Source organism: Eptatretus burgeri, chromosome 14 (genome assembly GCF_056783735.1).
Source record: "Eptatretus burgeri isolate ZD-2024b chromosome 14, Ebu_testis_v1, whole genome shotgun sequence".
NCBI classification, from domain to species: Eukaryota; Metazoa; Chordata; class Myxini; order Myxiniformes; family Myxinidae; genus Eptatretus; species Eptatretus burgeri.
Window position 1 is genome coordinate 23,797,067 of NC_140974.1, and position 18,733 is coordinate 23,815,799.

The 18,733-nt window shown below is 40.1% G+C and overlaps 1 protein-coding gene across 5 annotated transcripts in view; it reads right to left on the reverse strand.

The window, feature by feature from the left end:
- LOC147012792 (potassium channel subfamily T member 2-like) overlaps positions 1 to 18,733 on the reverse strand; it is a 316,478-nt gene that overhangs the window by 26,639 nt on the left and 271,106 nt on the right. For all 5 annotated transcript variants that reach the window (XM_085853982.1, XM_085853980.1, XM_085853985.1 and 2 more), the window contains 5 exons: positions 16,013 to 16,162; positions 15,474 to 15,709; positions 15,063 to 15,330; positions 10,266 to 10,371; positions 4,247 to 4,419 (listed from right to left, as the gene is read on the reverse strand). In XM_085853982.1, the coding sequence (XP_085710108.1) occupies positions 4,247 to 4,419; positions 10,266 to 10,371; positions 15,063 to 15,330; positions 15,474 to 15,709; positions 16,013 to 16,162 (933 nt within the window). The remainder of the gene's footprint in view (positions 1 to 4,246; positions 4,420 to 10,265; positions 10,372 to 15,062; positions 15,331 to 15,473; positions 15,710 to 16,012; positions 16,163 to 18,733) is intronic.

Genomic DNA, 18,733 nt, shown 5'->3' on the forward strand with positions numbered 1-18,733 from the left:
ATGTGTACACCTTAATGAGCGGCTAAGGTCATCCATTTAAACATGTATTACAATGGAGAAACCGCAAGTACATTATCCACAAACATCTCATTGAATAGAATCAAACAGAAGACCAAGAAGGAACCTGAAGAAGTAAAGAGAAAAGATGGAGTCATCAGGAGGAACCTTGTAGGATTCTAGTTTCAGCCGCTACTCCACAACCCTCAAACCCTTCCATGTGCAAGCTAAGTGAGCCTTACAGAAAAATTTCTGCAAAAATTCATTTCTCCTTAGAGAGATAAATAGTGAAAGGAATAGAGAGGAAAAGAGATAAAAGAGAAGAAAAAGCAAGGATTAGAATGAATAAAGACTTTTAGTGATTGAGAATTATTCAGCTGTGCTCTGAGACTGTGGAATTCCCTGCCCTTTACAATGCGCAATGCCTCACCAGTCATAGTTTTTAAAACCTTTTATTGTTTTTTTTTTATATAATTTTTTTCCACGTATTTCTTCACTACAATAATGTTTCTGTGTACATGTACAGTCAAAGCAATCATGCTCACACAAATGAAGCAATGAAAATATCAAGAAATCAACACCAATGATGACTGCTTGTACAATGTTGTAGGAGAATCTGAGAGATACGCAGATGTTTGCTAATATTAGGCCCCTTTGTGAATTGCAAAATTTTAAGCTGAAAAAACAAACAATGTACAAAAATCACACACGCTTATTAATTAATTAATTAATTTATTTATTTGTATGCAGCCTGTGGCTGCATCATTTTCTGGGAGCACAGCTGTGCTGCAGATGCAATGTTCCCCTATTACCAGCACACTAGAACTCGTTTCCAGAACTCATTTCACCAACTTCAGAAGGATGACAGGTTGAGTCAACCCACCTGCTGTTCATTCAATGGGTCCAGGGACTTAGAACTCAAGGTACTGAGATCTTAAGCTTGCCACCCTGACCGTTAAGCCAACACCAGTCCGAACACAGAAGACAAAACTAAAAAAAGACTTGAATGGCACTCGGTGGGGTGCATACCACTGATAGGCTGGATCTGCCTCTGGACCTTAACCAAAATTTAATCAGTTTGTTCTTGTTCACCTATCCAACTCATTCACCAGCTTTTCTCATAATCTGTCTATAACTGTTTGAGCTATCGTGTTATATGTCGTTTTTGGCCCAATCTCTCCGAGATGATAATTTAAAAAATAAATTCTCATCCGGATTTGAATCTTCGCCAAAATCGAATCAATTCGTCCATGGTGGTGGCGTGACAGCAAAGCAGGATATCACGTCCACTTTCGGTGGTGGAGGTAAAAAGAAGAAAATAAAGTAGGAACAAAGAAAATAATGAAATCTGCAGCTGTAGTTTCAAATGTAAATGACACGACGACGACAGTGATGGAGTCATCACCAGTCAGAATTGGTGAAAATAATTTGGAAGATGTAATATAATCTCGAGATGTTTTACATTGCACTCAAAAGGTTTAATTATGATTCGTACTGTTTTATAAACAAATTGAATGCAGAAAATAATTATTTGAAGGGTTATCTCGATAATGACAAATCAATCATCTGAGTAGGCTTGAAACGAATGCAACAAAAGTTTATATTTGAATACATTGAGACTTAACCATGGCATGTTTAATGCTTGGGACGAGGGAATTCTAATATTTAGTCCAGTGTAATGAGTGTTTTGCATGGAAAGCGTGTTCTCGTCCATGGAAGAAGGTATGAAAGCACTTGACTCTTAGGATATTTATGCAAATCATGTTTTTTGATAAGCATTGAAATTAATGCCTGAAGCAGTTCATTTCTCCGAAAATGGAACATGCAAAACCCCAGGTGAAAGGGATATAAATCCTCTACCTTCAAAATGTTATGCTTATGGTTGTCATTTTTTTCATCTCTACCCATCCTTGTTTGTTTCATAATTTCTTACTAATTATTATTCATTTTGATTATATTCTTCTTCATAAAACACGATGAGATTTTATTTTTAAATAAAAATCCTTCATGACATGGAAATTGAATGTAATTGAAAATTGCATTTTATTCAGACAAGGTACTTATTCAGACAATAAAATGAATAAAGTAAGGTACCAAGTGGTGGAAATGACGTAATTGATGTACAAAAAATAATTAGCACAAAGAGTGAAAAAGAAGAAATAAATGGCAGAGAAAATGATGCATCACATAATTTGCTTCTGCTTGAAATACACAACACCAACACACACACACACACACACACACACACACACACACACACACACACACACACACACACACACACACACACACACACACACACACACACACACACACACACACACTTGTGTTGGAGTGGGGAACCATTCAGGATTGCAACACGAGCCAGTAAACTACCTTGCCAGAGCAGACATTGTATACAGCATCGTTGATGATGATGATGATGATGATGATGATGATGAGATATATATATATATATATATATATATATATATATATATATATATATATATATATATATATATATATAGACTTTTCCCGCCAATAAAGCTGCATAAAGCAACCATGTAAGACTACCACGGTAAGTCCTTTGCTGTTTCAAACCCTTCCCAGCATTCCTCTACAGCTGGAAAGATGTTCACAAATGGTGCACACATGAGAATCACAATGCCACACACCCCCTCAGCTGCCAGACTGGTTTCATCACCTATTGACGAATCATCAGTGAGAGTACAGACAGAAATGTATACCAATGAGGTTACCAGGTATGTACCATGTATAAACATCAAAAGCAGTCACCACATCCCACAATCCCAAGTCTTCAAACCCCTTCTCAAAGCTTCAATCCCCCCCCCACCCCCCAAATGCAGGTCCGCAAACTCCCTTCACAAAGCCTCAATCCCCTTCTCCAAACTCTCTGATTCGCATTCTCAACAATCACGGTTACAAGTCTATCATTAACATATACACAGGCTATAGGGTGTTTACATTGAAATGAAAAACCATGATACACGTCTTGCCTTTTTTGTGGGGTCATCATAATTCAATCTGAAACACAAAATAAACTGTCCAACATTCAACATTCTCAAATTTATACATTAAAAGTTATAAGGCTTCAAAGTTGTTTCATTTCAATGTGGACACCCTGATTAACAACTGACATTTTTTATTTGAAATTTCCCACTATACCATCAGCCAAAGAGCCCTCTGGTGCAGACTTCATGATAATGACCATATAACCATGACGAAGGAGGTTATCTAGGAGTGAGGAGATGAGAAGGGTGGTAAATTTCCCACACCTCTTGACAGGAGCATCTTGTCCCACCTTACTCTATAATAATGACAGCATGGGGAGAAGCAACGTCGAACACAACCTACAATGTACAGGCAGTGAACCATAGGCTTAATATCTCCACGCCTTTTATGTGTGGGAAGAAGAGTGGGGGTGGAGGTTACATTTGAGTTTTTATCACTACTTTTTGGAGTGGAACAAAATCTCTCCATGTGATGGGGGGAAACAGACGAGGACAGAAATAAAAACCCAACAACATCTTGTGTTGTCACCAAGTCTCCCAAAGAAAGCACTGGTTGATTTCTCAGTCCGATTGAATTTGGCAGTTTCAATTTCATAAGACTGTGTGTAGATGTCTTTGTACTATTTTCAATAAGATACTATTCCACTTGCAACATTTCATTTGTTAAGGCATGATTCCCAAGATTCCTGAAGGATTTAACATTATGTTGAGCGATGGCAGTTGGATAATGCAATAGCTTCAAAAAAACATTTTCAAGCTGGATATTTCATCTTTTCAACATTATTTTTGCACAGAATACATGATAATATAATTGCATGGTTCCTGTATGCCCATATGAAGGATTCATTTTGCTTTAAATCTCCTGCTTTCATGCTGGAAGGCATGTTGGAAATGTTCCACAAATGAAAACTACAGAAGACTTTACAATGGGTAAAATTTCTGAAGCCAATTTACAGAAACCCTGTAAGTAATGCATCTCCAAGGGACGAGTTTCCTATCCTTCCACCAATTATATCTCGTTATGGACATTATTTGTTGATGTTGAAAGGTAAATAAGAGGAAGTGAAAAAAGAGACATCTCTCCTTTAGATTACCAGAAACAATGATCCACAATGGAAAGTGTGCATGCCTGTATTATTTGAAGCAAAAGTCTTGGACAGGTGTCACCCTGAAAGCTTGGTCAGCAAGAGAAAATGAGGGCTTTCCAGAGAGAAAGGTTAGAAAACAGCACTTACGGATTGTCCAAGAGAAGGACGATGGGATTGAGCTCTCTACGAGGCCTGTAGTAGGCCCGCAGTGGAACGATGAAATTGTATAGTCCGTTCCCGGCTGTTTCCACGGAGACGATTATGATTTTATTTTTGAAGCCATATGCCTTGGCGTCCTCAAAACTGTTGTGCTCACAGCCCTACATGGAAGAAGTGATAGGGATAAAAAGTAGAAGGTCATTATTTTGAAGAAATATTCCACTGAATGTTGAAAGGATACAGTGAGTAAAAAGAAGCCTTCTCTTAAATACAAGTGAAATTACTATGCTAGCAGTTAAGACATCTGCTTTCAATAGTATGAGAACAAAGATGATTGGCTATGGAGTGGTACACTGATATTAACTAGGAAGTTATTAAATATGAGAGGGGCACACTACAATCTGAACGAGAAAAAGAGCAATCAGAGATTGCAGACCCTCAACAGGAATTCTTTAGTGTGGTGTTTGTGTAGTTTTGTGTGGTGTATTTTGTGTGGTGTATTTTGCGTGGCGTTTGGGTACTGATGTGCAACATAATTAATAAGAGACATAACTAGAATTTCCACTTTATAATTGCTGACAATGATGACCGGATACCAAGACGTCCCACTTTGATGTAACCGTGCTCTGATTGGACACCTGACCCTGACCCATGACATGTTACATGTTTATTCAATTTTATTTAGAATGGGAATAAAATCAATTCAATTCAAATCCAATGGAAAGCCAACTATGTAGTACAGTCCTGCATTAGAGTCATCAGAAGGAACACAAACAAGCAAAAAGCAAAGATAAAGTCAACAGGAGGAACATGGATAGGATTTGCATTTCAACTGCTACTCCTCTACCCTCAAACCCATCCATGCACAGCCAAGTGAGCCCCATTCATAAATAAAATAAAAATAATAAAAATACAACCCAGATCAAAAAATTAAATAATTCTGACTGCCAGACCATGCGTCCGATCAAATTGAAATTTAAAACATGTATTCCCCATCACTACTAGGTCATAACTGCGATGTTTTACTTTGATTGATTAAGCAGTTCCAGAGAAAACATTATTTAATATTTGTCTGCAATCCAATATGGCTGCCAAACCATGTGACCTATCAATTATTCCTGAACAAATTTGTACTTCCATGGCTTGCAGAAGATATTTTTTGAAGTTTCTCCTCAATCTGTCAAGCTGTTCTGGAGAAGAAGATTTTTTATAGGTTTTAGGGTAAATCTAACGTGGCTGCCAAACCATGTTACCTATGATCTCATATGTGTGAACCATTTGTCCTCATGAATAGGCGGACATATTTTCAAAGTTTTGCCTCGATCTGTTCAGCCACTTCAGAGAAGATTTTTGATTGTTTCTTTTTTTAACAAGGTCAAATGAGCTAAGATCCTCGTCCTCTTAATGACGACGTCATAAAAACGAATATGACATCATTGTGATGTATCATGTTTGCGATAAATTATCTGTGCTAATGCCCGGCTTGATTCCCGCAAACAAAATTCAAACAGCTTGCCTAGTTTCGGGGATAATTTTGAGGCGATTTCCATTAGCGGCGATATTATGATGTAAACTTTTTTCTAGGAAGAATTTCCAAAATCAAAGATGGTTACTGCCTGCGCGTGGGCTTTCTGCATATACCTGGCAAGTTTCACGAAGATCCGATGAAAACTCTGGGTTGTGAAACAAAAAATGTCAAAAAATAGGAATGACGTCATAAAAATTGATATGACGTCATAGTGATGTATCATATGTGCGGTAATTCATCTCTGCTAATGCCCTGTTCAATTCCCGCAAACAGAATTGAAAAACCTTGCCTAGTTTCGGAGATAATTTTTTAGGCGATGAACATTAGCGGAGATATTTTGATGTCATAACTTTTTTTTCTCGGAGGAATTTTCAAAATCGGAGATGGTTACTGTCTGCGCAGGATATTTTTACATATATATATATATATATATATATATATATATATATATATATATATATATATATATTTATAGATATATATGCCAAGTTTCAGGACGTTTCGATGAAAACTGTAGGTTATGAAACAAAAACGTCCACAAGAAGAAGATGAAAAAACAACATGAGTAAGACTTAGAGATCCTCCATGAGGATCTAAAAAAACAACAATATGGCTGCTGAATCACGTGACTGATGACATCATCAAAAAATTTTCTGTGGACCATTTTATCTCGAGATGACCCTCAAAAGTTTTCATACTGATAAGATGTAGCATTCTACATGTGCAATTATGACATCATAATGAAGGTACCTGATATCATAAAATATCATAATGATTCCCCATGAGGAGTATTTGCCATGTGCCAAGTTTTAATTTTTTCCTTGCTGCAGTTTCGGAGATACAGAGGTCCAAAATTTTCACATTTTTCCAAAATGGCTGCCACACCATATGACCTATGATGTCATAATTACATTTAAAACATTCTGCATGAGTAGTCAATCCTATGCTGATAATTTCTTCTCAATCCGGCAAGCGTTTGTGGAGAAAAACACTAAAGTTCTGTGTGGACAACAACAAACAAACAAGAAAACAACATCATGCAGAGCAACAGCAAACACTTGCAAAATCCATGCCCCTCTCCAAAGGTTGCCATGAATATATCAAATTGTCCATTTCATTCATATTAAAATTGACAATCTTAATCAATGCTCAGGTCAATCGAATGAAAATTTATTTTTCAGATTTAAATTGATGATTTTTGAAGTTTGACCTTGAGTTGATCTTTGACCTTTTGACCTCAAAAATAGTTGCTTCCCCAATTCAGTGATGCATCATGGAAATCCTGTTCAACTTTCAAATTTATAGGATGTAAATTGATGATTTTTTCAGTTAAAAATTGATGATTTTAGAAGTTTGACTTTGAGTTGACCTTTGACCTTTTGATCTCAAAAATAGTAGGTTTCCCAATTCAGTAATGCACTAAAATTGCTGTTTAATCTTCAAATCAATCAGATGAAAATTGACTTTTTCAGAGAAAAATTGATTTTAGAAGTTTGACCTTGAGTTGAACTTTGACCTTTTGACCTCAAAAATAGTTTGTTTCCAAATTCAGTGACAATATGCAAATCTTGTTCATATTTCAAGTCAATCGGATGAAAAATGACGATTTTAGAAATTTGACCTCAAGATGACCTTTGACCTTTGACCTCAAAATCAATCGGCTTCTCAATTAAGACTAACTCGCCAACTTGGTAACGTTTCATGATGATCTATTTAGAATTGTGACCTGTTGGTGATAAACAGAAAGACAAACAGACAGACAAACAGACAGACAGAATAGAAAGAAAAAGAAGTCGTGCAGAGCATGATACATGCAAAATCCAAAAGACAAATTTGACCTCAAAAATAATTGGTGGTTGAATTTAATGACCAAATATGCAACTCTATTCAAATTTTGAGTGAATCGGATGAAAATTTACAATTTTAGAAATCTGGCCAATGTTGACCTAATTGACCTGTGTGGACCTCCAAAATAATGGCTGGTTGAATTCAGTGACCTGAAATATAAATCCTCTTCAAATCTCAAATCAATCGGAAGAAAATTGAGCATTTTAGAAATCTCACCTAGATTGTTGACCTTTGGCCTATGCTTTGGATATGACAAACTTCTTGTTTATGCCAAACTCTTCCATGTGGTGAAATTTTGTGAAGGTCGGTTTAAAATTGTCACCTGTAGGCGATTGACAGACAGACAAACAGACAAAATTACAAAATCGAGAGACCAATATACTTGAAAAATCCTCGATTCTGCAAGTTACAAACAAACAGACAAATTGACCCAAACGTAATAACCTCTCCTTCGGCGAGGGTAACTGATGACGGATGCATCCAGGACTATGTCGGCATCATGTCAGGTGTTAAGTACCCTCCCAGGGGAAGAGTGGGGACCTGATGTGGGGGAGAGGGGGGCACCACATGACTGCACTCAGCAGTTGGTGAGACCAGATGAAGACCATTTTGGTGGTCCAAATGTCAGATCTGAGCCTTACCTAAATGGCAACTGCAATAATTGGTGTGTTCCTTAATTTTACCTCCACTACCAAAGGTGAATGGAGGTTATGTTTTCACCCCTGTCTGTCTGTCTGTTAGTTACTTGTGAAAATCGAAGATTTTTCAAGTATATTGGTTTATTGCATGCATTATTCTTTCTGTCTCTTTGTCTGTCTGTCTGTCTGTCACCAACAGGTCATAATTTGAAACTGATCTTCATGAAACCACATGGTGGAGTTAATCATAAGCAAGAGGCCTATTGTTTTTGAGGTCAAAAGGTCAACATAGGCCAAAGGTCAACAACTTTGTCGAATTTCTAAATTCCTCGATTTTCATCCGACAGACTAGAAATTTGAACAGGATTTATACTTCACATTACTGAATTCAACCAACCAATTATTTTTGAGGTCAGAATAGGCGGAGCTTCTCAAATTGTCAATTTTCATCCAATTGACTTGGAATTTGCGGAGGAGTTGCATATTTTATCAATGAATCCAACGACTAATTATTTTCGAGGTCAATATAGGCCAAAAGGTCGACAAAGGCCAACGATCAACAACTTAGGTGAGATTTCTAAAATTCTCAATTTTCATCTGATTGACTTAAAATTTGAAGAACATTTATATTTCAGGTCACTGAATTCAACAACCAATTATTTTTCAGGTCAACAAGGCCTAAAGGTCAGCATAGGCAAAAATTCTAAAATTGACAATTTTCATCCGATTCACTTGAAATTTGAAGAGTTGCATATTTCATCATTGAACTCAACTACCAATTTTTTTTTAGATCAAATTTGTTTTTTGGATTTCGCAGGTATCGTGCTATGCATGACATCTTTCTTGGTTGTTTGTCAACAGGATATCTCAAAAGTTGTGGACGGATTCAGATGAATCTTCGTGGAGAGCTTGGGTATGTGAAACAAACTAAATTATTCGATTTGGGGGAAAATCTGGATCCGCATCTGGATCCAATAATTTTGAAGCCCTTCACATTTGGTGATTTGTCGACTGACTGTACTCTTTTTACTGCCACTTTGGAGTGGCAGTCGATTTTCGATCGGTAAACACAAACAGATCAATAAATGGAAATGCTAAAAACCACATTAAGTGGCCAGTCATTAATTGTGCTTCTTAGTGGGAAAGAGGTAGCACAAGCCACAACACCAACATATCTGCAAAATAGCTGCACTATGTAAAGTATAATGTATATAAAGCTTTTACAACATCTTAACTTTCCATCGGTTCAATCCTCCTCATCGATTTTGTTCATTATAATGGACATTTATTTGATATTGCCTGATAGACCATCAGAGGACAGTATCGGGTAATAGGTGTTCAGGAAACTGAACATGCAGCCATGACCGAGAAGGATATGTTGCCTTACTCAACTTACCCCTGAATTTACTTCTACACAACATCCTTGTAACAGTGACCTCTTTTGATTAGGCTTTGGGGAGACCTAGTTCAACCACACAGCCACATTAAGATACAGCAGCTCATCAATATTACACAAAAACAAGGCTAATATGCTCATTGTGTGGTTACTAAGGAAATACTTACAGAGGCAATATAATTCAGAGATTTTCTTAATAACTACAGATCACATGGTGTTCCAAGAAGAGGGGTCATCAATGCATTAGGCATAACATCAGGAACTAACAACATACCACAAGTATGAGTAAGCGTATGGAAAACTGAGAGGCCATTTGGTCAACCATGCCTGTGCCATCTCCACAATCTAGCACCCCCATCGACTGAAGGTCTTGCTAATGATACAGCTAACCTCAAATGAGGAATTTGGTCAGAACTCAAGCACTCAATGGCATATTATTTTCGAAGAGTGCAAAGGGATCTTGGATATTCACAACCAAAATACAGACAGTGCAGCAGACTTGGCATTGACATCGCAAAATGAATCCCAGAAAAACAAAAATGGCCTTCAGGATAATGAGGAGAATCGGCACTTGACTGAATGAAGCACCCTCATCACCTTGTCCAGCCGGAGACAGCACAAATGGACCTTCTCCAATGTGAGATGGCAAAGGGTGGGTGAACTTCCAATGTATGGGGAGTTGGGAGGGTAACCCCGGATCCACCTGAGATGACAATTTACAAAGTTAGGAGAATGTTTCGGTTGGTGCATTTATATTCATATTGTAACGGCTATGGAAATTCGCAAACCACCATTCAGGGCCCGTAGGTGAGATAACTCTAAGTACATGTGTAGTTAGCCCCAAACCCATTGTTTAGAGGGAATTTATGTGATTAATTTGGGCTGCGACGCTTTGAGTTAGGCGTTTTTCTGTTCTATCTTTATTTTGAACCAACCACGTCTCAACCGCCATCACACAACAACCACCAACCACAACGCCGCTTCACAACAACCACAACCACACCTGCCTCTCAACAAGCACGCCATCCTCACCACTCCGCCAGCAACCATCAACGTCTCCACGAACACAAAAGGGGAACAACAACAACTCCCACCCCGATTGCCCTGGTAAACAAGAATGACGGTTGGAACTCAACTCCCACCCTGATTTCTCGAGTGGAATGCCCCCCCCCCTTGCGTGCCGCGAAGAGAGGGGCGGGGTGCCGGGGAAATAAAAGGGCGCACGGAGGCGCCGCTCAGAGGAAGTCAGGTCAGAAGAGGTCAGGTCAGAAGAGGTCAGGTCAGGGCGGTCGGTGAGAGTGTCAGTGTCAGTCAGCGGTTCATGGTCTTCTGCCCATCTGGGTCTTGGAGAAGCGGTCCGTAGAGCGACCCGCTCGTTGGAGCTTGCAGTCGGTGGAGAGTCCGGACGTCGCGGAGGGGACGCGCACTGGAGGCGCCGCTCTGCCAGCTGTGTCGCGCGGACCTGCGCGTTCGTACAAGGAGCGCCGGAGAGAGCTCGCCCACCATCGCACCGCGAGGGTGCAGGTAACCTGCAAGGGTCTCGTGGGACTCGTTCGGTCTGCCAAGTCCCACGCCATAAAGGCCCACGGGCTCCGTCTGCCCCCTTGTCTATGAGGGTGGCCTTTTCTTTTGCTTTCGAATGAATGTTGTTGGCACCATCTGTAAAGTAGAACTGTATAAGTGTTGCCGTGTGTACGCGTATTCGGTAGTAACTCTGCGTCATTGTTTCTTTTGTTTTAACTGCTATATGTGCATTTTGACTGTTTGGCTGTATATGTGTGCTTTCCGTGTGTCGCATAATAAATGTGCATTGTGTGAACTGTTTTCCCGTTTCGCTTCGTATATTCTTTATTGACCCTCCATCCTGCTTCACGTAAAGGGTTCGTAGTGGGCTTAATACGCCCGGTAATTAATCTGAACCGTCCAGGTCAGCGATAACACCGCTCGGTTATCCCGATAGCACGGAACGGGCCGCCCAAGCGACCCGTGTCCGGAGTCGACCTGCGGCGAGGTGCAGTTGCCCGGTCGACCATTCGCGCAGGTACTTAGGTAGATCGAATTTGGCAAGCGACCCTATCCTGCGCGGGTGGGCAATTGGCATGATAGTGGTGAGGTTAAACCCCCACCCGTGACTAGCTCCTGGCGTTGGTCTCAGAGGGTCACGACTGAATTGTCCGTCCGGTGGGCGACGTGCCACGATCCGAGTTACGTGGCCGTCCGCACGCCGGCGGGTGCGAATTCGCAACAATATATAAAGATGTATACAATGTCGAGGCTCATATAAGAGCTAACACATAATGTATTACAAGGGAAGCAGGGGACAAGAAGGGTGGGAGAGGAAAGCAAAAAACAGTGGGGAACAGAGGCCTTAGGAGATCTGTGGAAGGGAGAGGGATGGGGTGGGGTACACAGGGTAAATAACATAGACACTACAGGGACTTTCAGGAAGGAAACCAGGGAATTTGAAGGAGGTGGGTTTGGGGTGGATGAATGGGGGTAGAAAAGATTATAGTTTTGGATGGGAGAAGATGAGATGGTGAAGAACTGCTGATTTGACAACATGGAGGGAAGAGTGGGATTCAAGAGAGTGTGGGAGTTTATTCCAAAGGCAAGAAAAAAGAGGAATGAAAGAATGAAGGTGAGCAGTGATTCTTAATTTTAAATAAGGGGGGTGGGGGGGACAGATCGCACACAGAGCAGCAGAACAGGGGGGCGAGGCCGGAGAGGAGACGGTAGAAGACAGAAAGATCACCGACCTGCCTATGGTGAGAAAGTGAGAGACCAAAAGACTCAGCCTCATCGTGGGAGACGCATATGATCCTAAATGCCTTCGTTTCCACAGTGTGAAGCCGAGAAAGGTGGGAGGCAGGAGCACCAACCCTGACGGGAGAGCAGTACTCCATTAGGCGGCAGATGACAGCTTTGTACACGATCAGGAGCTCAGGTGTGCCAAAGAAGGACTTTGCATGATGGAGGATGCCCAGTCGGCGACTGGCTTTGGAGGCCCGGTTGGAAATGTGGCTTTCCCAGGAAAGGTCATGGCAGATAGTGAGACCCAGAAACTTGAAAGAAAGGACTTCTTCCAGAGGATTGTTGAGAAAGTGGATGGGGAGATTTTCTAAACAGTCCTTTCGAAGAGACATCGTGAGAGTGTGAGATTTGTCCGGACTGAAAGACATGTTCCATGTGTTGGACCAGTTTGTGATTTTATCCAGATCAGCAGTGAGCGAAGAAGCTGCTGCTTGCCGGTCTGAGGGATGACCGATGGTACGGCAGAGGGTGGAGTCATCAGCGAAGAGATGTAGAGGTTTTTCCAGAGAGTCAGAGAGATCATTGATGAAAACGACAAAAAACACAGGACCCAGAACACTGCCTTGAGGAACTCCAACCTGGACAGGAAGAGGGGATGAGAGAATTCCATTAAGAGCCACACATTGACTATGACAGGAGAGGAAATCTGCGAGCTATGAGTGGAGATTGCCTTTGGATACCATTGGAAGAGAGTTTGGTGAGCAGGGCGGGGTGCCAGACCATATCAAAAGCATGTGATATGTCTTGGGAGATGACTCTAATCTCATGTCTGGCATTGAGGACCTCCATCCATTGTTGAGAAAGCAGGAGCATCAAGTCTTGGGTAGAGTGACCTGGTCTGAATCCAAATTGATGATCAGAAATTAGGCTATTGGAGAAGACGAATAATTGGTGCCTAGATTATAGTACGATAAATATCGATTGATGATGTAATCATTTGGACTACAACAGGTAATGATGTTGCTCTTTATTTTCTGATTGCAATAAAAAATATATACTGTATTTAACAAATTCGCTGGGCAGATATAAACAAACTTTTGGCAATTTTGAAAAATCAGCACCGAATCAAAGAAGGTTAAACGATTGAAAAGCATGAAAGGCGAATCAACCAGACTCGGTGCTGCAATGGTTCGAGCATCCTCGCTGAGTCTTAGTGGTCAGTAGTTTGAAGCTGACATTGCCAGAGACATTCCAAAAAAATTACAAAAAAAAATTTACAAAAAAATTACAAAAAATTACAAAAAAAAAAATAATAATAATAATAATAATAATAATAATAATGGTACGTGCTGCTTTCCTTGTTTAATGCTCAGGATTTGAAAACGATAGAGCATGGAAAAACATCCATTGGGTGGAAACAATTGTGCAGGCTTGATGGGCCTATAATGGCTTGCTGTGATTAAGTTCCTTGTGAGGTGTTATATTGATATATAAAATGCACGAATCATTTACCAGGCTGAATATCAGTTCATCATTTAAAAACAAGCTTCTCTTTTATATTAATATGACCTCCCTTATGGCTTACAAGAAAGAATTTGACACAGGAGGAGGCCATTAGGCCCATCAGAGCCTGCACTGTTATTGCCACCTTATGGTTGCCTTTCTGTACTATATCCTTTTTAAATACTGATCATCAAGTGAGGAAACATCACATACCATTTTTAAAGTCTTTTATATAAATTGGCCAGGGTTCGAACCACCAACCTCCCAGACTCAAAGTGGACAGCTCCAACCATTACACCACCGGAGCTGGTATAAAGCTGATATGGAACACGAAGCACACCTGAACCAGCTGAACCGACGTGCTCAACAAGCATAAGGACAATGTTTAAACGCTAAAGCAGACAATTTCTCATGTAGGAATGGGTAAAAAGCATTGCCCACAAGTGCTTTTTCTCGGTACTGCCAAAGACCGCGAGGTCAAACGATTTTGCAAGCTTCACAATAAATTAATTTCTTCCGAATAGGACGGTTCATCCAAGGTCTGCAGTGATATCTGCATTACAAGAATATTAATTTGTTTCTATTTGTATAGCTCAAGTCACAGAAAACCCCCCAGCATTCATTATTTTTCATTGCTGTCGTTTTGTCTTCTTTTGATAATTTGTCTCTGTGCCATCCATCTCTTGACAGATAATGTTTTATCCTACGTTTCTTCATTCACACGACCCATTGAATTGCTCATGGGAAGAAGACAACGAGCATTTTGTTGTTTTAATAAAGGTAATAGAGATTATTCTGATAATAATGATTGGCATTTATGATAGGTGTGCCAACAATCTCATGCAAAGCATATCGAGATATACAAGTGTGAGATTAGATGAAACAAATAAGTGGAAATTAACATTCATTCTCCATGTGTGCAAGTGCAAAAAATAAATTAATGATTTGAATGGATTAAACTATTGGATTGAATGATGTGAAACGAAGCATGACAAATCAACACCAGTTTGGTGTTATTATAGTTTCAGAGGTGATGATATAATCCTCTATTTTAATCAAACAATTTTAAGAAGGTGAGGGGAGGGGCGGGGGGGGCTGTAAATCTTCCAAAAGGCAGAAATCTGGCAAATCAAATTTCACCCTGATCCGCTTGGTATCTCGCCATCCGATTGGTTGGCTTCATCCTCAGAAGGGTCGCTCAGGAGTTCAGGGGGCAGGAGTGAGGCTCCACCAGGGTCTCCCAACTCCAGCACAGGAGCAATGCTTGGTCTACGACTACCGGAACCGGTTCCTTGCCCGCCAGCACCACCGCAGTGTACGGGCAGAGTTAAATTTGGTCCACCTGCGGTAGCACACAGGTCTTGATTGCTGTGGTAGTCAGTATTTTGAAGGCCCATTGCCACTGAGCCTGATGGATTCACAAGACACAAGGATAAGTAATGATGAGACAAGTGGAGGGCAACCATTATAATATAGCATTTATGATCCATTATCAAAGTCAGTTACAAAAAATTATAAATAAACGGTTTTTTAACATTTGGGATAGCATACCCAAGCTGGCAAGAACACTCTGCACAGGGATCTGTGCTGCACCAGAGAAGGTTAGACCATTGTGCCCTGCATTGCTCATTTCTTCTTGTTGTTTAAAGATGAATGCAGAATTCTCCTCTTTTGTGACATTGATGTAGAAGCAGGTGTCTGAAGAACTCATAATGTGCCTTGGTCCGGGATTCAACAGGATGCTGTTGCTATCCACCTGCCTTGCTCCAATGAGGCAAACACCGTACCTGTCAATCACAGCCACCAGAATGCATGCAATGATGAGATATCATTGGAACCAGAAACACATGAACATAGTGAAAACCAACCAGTTACATGTTTTAAGCATCCTTGCTGGACATGTCTGTGAATACCAAATATTATTGTAATTTCCCACCCACTAAAAGTGCTCCTTTCATGAGCAATTTCATTTTGCATGAAAACTTTAAAAGTGCAAATGTGAAAAGATTGCCTATGGGGGAGCTGTTTATAATACTTGATATTGTCAAAAGGACATTTCTGCTACATAATTCTAAAAGGTAAAATCTTACTTCTTGTGTGCATGAAATGAGGCAAAGGTGAAGCTTTTCCCTTCATATTCCCCGAAGAACTTGCTCTCTCCCAGTTGGATATGATAGATTTCATTGCCAGAACAGCGGCCATACATTCTCTGCCAGGCTTCAGGAGACTGCTGGCCCTCCCTGTTTCAGCACCACATGAACAGGCCATGATTCATGACTTGTGCTTTGTATTCAAGGCATGTTCCTGCATGTATATAAATATATATATATATATATATACACACACATATACATATATATATATATATATACATATATATATATATATATATATATATATATATATATATATATATATACATACATACACACACACACACACACACACACACACACACACACACACACACACACACACACACACACACACACACACACACAAAATTCTGTGCAGAAATTTGGATTATTCCCATGATTTTCATATTTTAGAATATATTCATCAAATTAACAGTGATAACAGTCATACTGCATGTGTTTGTTACTGTAAATTAACAGAATTTATAAATGTGCATGAAACAAACTGCTTTAATAAGTAATAAGAACTGTGTCATTTTATAATACTAGTGCATGCCCATAGGTGCGTGCCCGTAGGTGCGTGGCCGTACGTGCGTGGCCGTACGTGCAAACAAACAAAAAAAACCTTTCAAACCTCGTGCCACAAACAACAACCACACAGGCCATTCCTTTGCTCTCACGTGCCCATACGTGCGTGGCCACACGTGCAAAAAAAACAAAAAAAAAACTTTCAAACCGCGAACCAGAAACGACAACAACACAGGCCATTCCTTCGCTCTCGCGTCCTCGCGACAACCACACTTCCACACACAGAGTTAATTAAAATCCAAATTAAATCAAGTTTACCTCCCTGTCTTTGCTTGCCATGACATTGGCTGCCATGTAACCGGCACGGCCCGTGACGTCATCGTTGGCCGGCTGCACACCGGCCTACGCAGCCACGCATATGCAGCAACGCGTCATGTCATTGGTTGGTAAATAAATGGCCATAACTTGGGAAGCACTTGTCCGATTAATATCAAACCTTGAAAAGGCACATCCACAGGACCCCAGCAATATACCTGGAAAGTTTCAATTAGATTGGACCAGTGGTTGTCGAGAAACAGTGGTCACACACACACACACACACACACACACACACACACACACACACACACACACACACACACACACACACACACTCACACTCACACTCACACTCACACACATACACACACACACACACACAAACACACACTGCTGGAATTATATAGATAGATTAGTCAATACTTTGTATGTCTGCCCTTTACTTTCTTGAGTGCCATCACTCTTTTACCCATACTTCCTGTGTATGACTGAAGCACTTTTACAGGAATATTGTGCCAAATATCCTGCAGTACATTCCACAGTTCTCTAAGGTTAGTTGGGTTCCTCTTGTTCTTCTCTTTTTCCAGGTAATCCCACATGACATGTCCAGATTCTGGGGTGGCCTTTGTAACACTTGGAGCACAACAGATACAGTGTTGTTCTCCAAACACTGTTTTACTGCATTGAAATTGTGTTTTGGATAATTATCTCATTGGAAAATGAATCCTCTTCCGATTAAATGATTTCCGTAGGAATTGCATGGTGCTGCAGTATCTGCTTGTACTTATATTTTGTTAGCGTCCCATTGATTTTAACCTACACCAAAAGCTGAGATACAACCCCAGACAGTTACAGAGGCTCCCCATGTTTAACAGTAGGCAACAACATGTGTTGTAACGTTATCCAGGTCTTCGGCGTACGAACTGTCATCTCCTTGGTCCAAAAAGTTCAAACTTCTATTCATCAGACCAGAGTACCCGATTCCATTGTTGGATCACGTAATTGTGGTGTTGCTTTGCAAATTTGTCTTCTCACCTTATTCTGTGGTCTCAGTAATAGTTTCTTTGCTGTGACTCTACAATGTAGACGTGCTGCAATCAGCCTTCTGCGCACAATGCTGGACGAGGTATTAATATTCAGGCCTGCTCTTAATTTGTCAGCTGCTGTCTTGATTTTCTTTAATTGCATAAGTTGCACAACTTCAAGTGCTTGTCTTACTTTGAGGAGTTATTTTGGGTCTTCCGAGCCATTGCTTGTCTTGTAGCGAGCCAGTTTATTTGAGGCGTTGCAAAGTGTAGCTCGCATCATAATTGGGGATCTTCAGATTTTTTGTGATTCTCTTCATAGTGTGCCCTTCTTCTCACAGAGTTTAGATCTTCACATGGTGTTCTGTTGAAAGTTGATTCCTTGGCATCATTCTGAACCCACTCAAAGGCTTTCAAGCAAAGGAACAAGCTGATGAAAACGAATTTCACATATTTACAAATTTGCAACTTTTATTGTGGTTTCTTCTAATTAGCATTAATGTAGCTAGTGTTGATTACTTCAATAATTCATGATTATTTATCGTACAAAAATCCACAAACTATTTCTGCATATGTTATTTGTAGAAGTGGCTATTACAAGCACATGATAATATAATATGTATCCCACTATAAAACTACAATTGGTCACTAGCTTTTGACGCAAATACAATTTTTTATTATGGACTCGACACATCAAAAAGCTAAATATATCGAACAGTTTAAAATAGAGCACCTTGCTGCCATTAGAGCATTTAAATTGAAATAAATGTGAATTGTTGCTCCAAGCTTGCCATCTCGATGACAG